The sequence below is a fragment of the Palaemon carinicauda genome, chromosome 6, assembly GCF_036898095.1.
Source record: "Palaemon carinicauda isolate YSFRI2023 chromosome 6, ASM3689809v2, whole genome shotgun sequence".
NCBI classification, from domain to species: domain Eukaryota; kingdom Metazoa; phylum Arthropoda; class Malacostraca; order Decapoda; family Palaemonidae; genus Palaemon; species Palaemon carinicauda.
In genome coordinates this window covers 162,304,533-162,309,532 of record NC_090730.1, presented here as the reverse complement: position 1 = coordinate 162,309,532, position 5,000 = coordinate 162,304,533, and the positions used below count along the sequence as shown (strand labels likewise).

Sequence of the window (5,000 nt, the reverse complement as noted above, 5' to 3'; positions counted from 1 at the left end):
TATATATATATATATATATGTATATATATTTATATATATATATATATACATATATATATATATATATATATATATATAGTAGGTACATGAATGCATGGAGGTGCGTTTGTCATTATGTATGCAAAAACTTTCATATGGTTTGTGTACGAGAGAGAGAGAGAGAGAGAGAGAGAGAGAGAGAGAGAGAGAGATCAACTTCTCTAAACAGCAACAAATTACAATATAAATTATGATCTGATATACTGTACATTGACTATTCCCAGGGTATTTAAATTTACCTTTAATTTCAATATTATACTGTCACATTTTTTCATAGTTTTCCAAAAAGAAAAACAATTAGATATTGTATTTTATATTGTAATTCCTAAATTATCATTGGATATACATTTTCTATGACAAGGTTTTTTTCCATTTACCTTTAATTTCAGTATCATACTGTCCCATTTTTTCATTGTTTTGCCAAAAGAACAACAATTATATAGTTTTTTATATTATAAATCCTAAAATATCATTGGATATACATTTTCCATACCAAGGTTTTTTCCATGTACCTTTAATTTCAGTATCATACTGTCCCATTTTTTCATTGTTTTCCAAAAAGAAAACAATTAAATATTTTGTTCTTATCTATTGAAATTCCTTATTATCTTGAGAACAATTCCTTATCCAACCTTAAACAGCGTCCTTGATAGTTATATGGGTCTCTTTTATCTTTAACCTTTACCACTAAGTCCATCAGGTGTCAGTTTTAGAGGAAGAATATCAGATAAGGACCGAAATTTGTCATGATAAAGGTATCACTTAACTGACAGCTAATTGCCCATAAAAAGCTAACTGTTTGAGATAGAGTGTCAATTGATATTTTATTTGAGTTCATTTTGAATTACTTGAGAGTGCAATACCTCTTTTATTTTCATTGTTGGTGTTTGATTAGAATAACTAAAGTAGGGATAATGATACTTAAAATAATAATAATAGTAATGATAATAATTAATTTAATTAGAATCGCATTAATAATTTAGATAATTTGAATAATAAAATTTTTGATTATGATTAAAATTATAATAATAATTAAAATTATATTAACTTAAATAATTAAATTTATAATGATAATTAGAATTGTGATAATTTAAATAATTAGAATAATTAAAATTGTAATAATTTAGATAATCAAAATAATTAGAATTATAGTAAAAATTATAGTAATTTGAATAATCAAAATAGTTAGAATTATAATAAGTTAAAGAATTGAAATTATAATAATAATTTAGCTAATTAGAATAATTAGAATAATATTTTCTCAATATTCATAATCTACGTTTAGTCTATTTGAAGGTATTTCATTCTAAAAATAGAAGAAAAAAAAGTTTTTTTTTTTTTTTTTTTTTTTCATTATTTGAATGGTGCAGCTACAAAAGATGAGATTCCCATAACAATACTCGGACACTGATAATTTAATATTCTAAACACCGATTGGTAATATTCCTAGCAACAAACATAGATAAATGTGAATGTAGGTATGTAAAATGTTATGTATTTATGTGCGACAACGTCGGTTCGCGTATGTGTAAATGGCATATTTATATAATACTGAGGGAAGATCGTCTTAACACAAAATTGAAATGAATAAAAACGAAAAAAAAATCTTACCCCTGAAGAATTTTGTCCGCCCATTGCAAGTGGGACATGGAACTCGTCTCCCATTACGTATGCCCTTACGTCTTCTCTCTTCCTATCATTTCCCGTTCGTATATAATCCAGGAGTCTTCGAAAAACATCTCTTTCATTCCCATCAGCGAAGAAAATGGGCATATATTTCCCTCGGCGGAAGATAGAACTCGCTTCCAGTTTTTGGCGTGTATCCCCGGGCGGCGCTTTTGCTAATCGCGCATTCCTTCCACCTAGTTTGGCCCAAAATAGCGACTGGGGTAAAAGATACTGCTGCGCTTCGCTATGCCTTTCAGATATTCCCTGAAATCCCAGTTCAGTTAGGTTATCGAATTCAAACTCTTTACTGGATTTCCTTTCGTGTTTTTTCCTCTGGAAGTAATTGGATTTAGATTCCAGATTTGCGCGAATGTAGTCCTCGGAATTGGAGTCGTTGCTGGAGACAGTTGTGGCTTCAGGGAGAGTGGTGTCTGTAACTTCGGGATCCGTGTTGGTGTTTGCTATGTTGGGAAGAGCTGTCAGCAAGCTGTCACGGATGCCATATTGGGTCAACAGGACAGCACAACAGACAGCTGTTCTCAACCAACCTGTTATTTACAAGCGACCAAAAAAAAGAAAAAAAAAATGGTGAACGATTTATGGGAGAGTGGGAATCGTGTGTAATATTCTTTGCCTATACAAAAATTATTTAGGAGACGAAGTTATATGGAAATAAATTACTCTTTAGCTAATTACAAAGAAAAGATATTCATCAGCACAAGTTTATCTTCATTTTATTTCTTACGTATAAATTTAAAATAAGAATATATGTACATTTACTTTATTCAAATATGTATTAATTTCATGGCGTCTGGTGTGAATTTTCTTAGCAAATTAAAAGCATATTTAGCTTTTACATAATAATTGAAATAATAGTAATATGGATAATGTTGGTAATGATAGTAATAAAAACGTATTAGCATTGTATCTTTATATCATTGGTAGTGAAAGCTTTTAATATATATTGAGCATTTACTTCCAAATAAATTATAAAATATCTTTCGAAAATTTTCAGTCATTAACAATGTTAGTTTTTACTTCACAGCATCCAGAACCAAAAAGGTAGCAAATTACAACACAGCACTTTACAAGGTGAGAATTTCTATTTGCTATAATGTAGGCGATTCATTCAATTGATAATGATGCAATTGTAAATACAGTATGTAAAAAGCGCATTTTATGGTTTCGATAAATACTAAATCACTGATCGTTTATCGAAGGAGCTTTGTTATGCCACTTAAAAGTCAAAATTGTAATCCCAACGAAAAAAAGAAAATTAAAATTTATAATTTTTGTCAACTTTATGAGATGGGAACTTGATAACTTTAAACTCGAAACAATAAAATCACGAACTCTACACTGTTAGAAAAACCGTAATTTTAATCGGAAATTTTAAGGGAAAATATAATGTTCTCAGCCGTATTTCAGTAAAATACAGGCGACCGTAATTTTACCATACATTGTTATTATCTTTTACTGGCTGGTGACCTTAATATCACTCCTTTACGTCAACATATCCGTTTTTAAAATGGCAAATGCCTGATTACATTTATTCCAGATTTTTTACCGTTTTTTTTTTTTTTAATACAAAGTTTTATCATTGTATGTTCCAAAATGGATCGACAAAATCAGACAAATCTCTTCGAGATGGTTTCACTTACCAGATTCGTCCTGGAATTTCTTCATTGCGGCCTCTGTTGAAACTATAATCTACCAATCAATAAAACGATGTTTGGCTGAAATGTATACTATGGCATTTCAAGTGGCCCAGTAGCCTGAGGCTAGCGTCCCTCAGTTCCATGATCACAAAAGAAAACAAATAGATTTATAGAGAATTTCTGGTTATTTTGTGATTCTAAGTCATCTATTTCACCATCTGTTATAGTCTTGGACGAAACTGTGTCGAGGCCGAAAAGTAAAATAAAGTTATATATGTTGTTGTTGTAGATTCCTCTTACAATTCTACAAGCCGTAAAAATTGTAAATTGCTAGTTGCAAGCTCTTGCTATTTTGCAGTGCGTAGGAAAAGTTGCATATTCCTTCCTTACGTTTTTATATATGAAAAACGTGTAGTTCTAGAATCCACTAACAGAGGGCAATAGTTGTGCTTTAAAGTTCAATTTATCTTGACCTGAAACGTAATAGAAAGTTATTAGTAACGAATTTGTATTATTATTATTATTATTATTATTATTATTATTATTATTATTATTATTATTATTATTATTATTATTATTATTACTTGCTAAGCTACAACCCTAGTTGGAAGAGCAAGATGCTATAAAGCCCAAGGCTCCAACTGGGAAAATAACCCAGTGAGGAAAGGAAATAAGGAAACAAATAAACTACAAGAGAAATGATTAACAATTAAAATAAAATATTCTAAGAACAGTAACATTAAAATGAAATATTTTAAGAACAGTAACAACATTAAGATAAATCTTTCGTATGTAAACTATTAAAACTTCAAAAAAGAAGAGAAATAACAGAATAATGTGCTCGAGTGCACCCTCAAACAAGAGAACTCTACGAAATAAGGCAATGTTAAAAGAATCGTGTGTGCTTGTGAGATAGTTAATTAAGCTTGTTTTTTTTTATCTAAACTCCAATTTACGATTAAGGATTAAAGTCTCCTGAATAATCATTTGAGTTCTAATTATTGACACTATCACTGGATAATGAAATACTTTAGTCCTTTTTATCATATTCTAAATCGGCGTTTTCTTAAGTTGTTGACTGATAAGTTGAAAATATTTTCAATATTGCTCTGCTAAGTCGAAAATATTTTCGATATTACTCTGCTAAGACGAAAATATTTTCAATATTGCTCTGCTAAGTCGAAAATATTTTGAAAATTACTCTAAAATTGAACAGCATTTGTTTTCTATTTTATTAAAAAATCTTAGGCATGACATCTTTAAAAAGAACATCACGTGACTATATTTCAAATCAATTAGTCAATCTTGAAAAGAAGATGATAAAAATATATTTAAAACAATTTGCTATTCAATAAATTCCCTATAAAAATAATTTACTAATTGATAAGAAAACTCAAACTTCGTTCTCGTGTGGCATCATTTATTGATACATAGAATCCTCGAATTTAACATCTAAAATTGTTAACTAATTTCTATAAATGAAAGACTTTAAATTACTCATGAAGAGCTCATGATGAGAGGTAGATCGGGATGGTTTGGGCATGCTCTTCGCACTCCCCTTGGAGAGATTAGTTCACCAAACGTTCAGCTGTGCTCCACAAGGCACTAGAAGAGTTGAAAGACTTTTGGAAGACC

General features: G+C 29.7%; 1 protein-coding gene and 1 long non-coding RNA gene across 2 annotated transcripts in view; one reads left to right on the top strand and one right to left on the bottom strand.

Moving 5' to 3' along the window:
• The window catches only part of LOC137642771 (uncharacterized), a 78,229-nt gene that overhangs the window by 56,315 nt on the left and 16,914 nt on the right, over positions 1 to 5,000 (top strand). The window lies entirely within an intron of this gene.
• The window catches only part of LOC137642770 (sialin-like), a 37,612-nt gene that overhangs the window by 25,571 nt on the left and 7,041 nt on the right, over positions 1 to 5,000 (bottom strand). The window contains exons 2-3 of the mRNA XM_068375617.1: positions 3,369 to 3,838; positions 1,651 to 2,255 (exon numbers count right to left, since the gene is read on the bottom strand). Of these exons, the coding sequence (XP_068231718.1) occupies positions 1,651 to 2,255; positions 3,369 to 3,393 (630 nt within the window). The 5' untranslated portion in view covers positions 3,394 to 3,838. The remainder of the gene's footprint in view (positions 1 to 1,650; positions 2,256 to 3,368; positions 3,839 to 5,000) is intronic.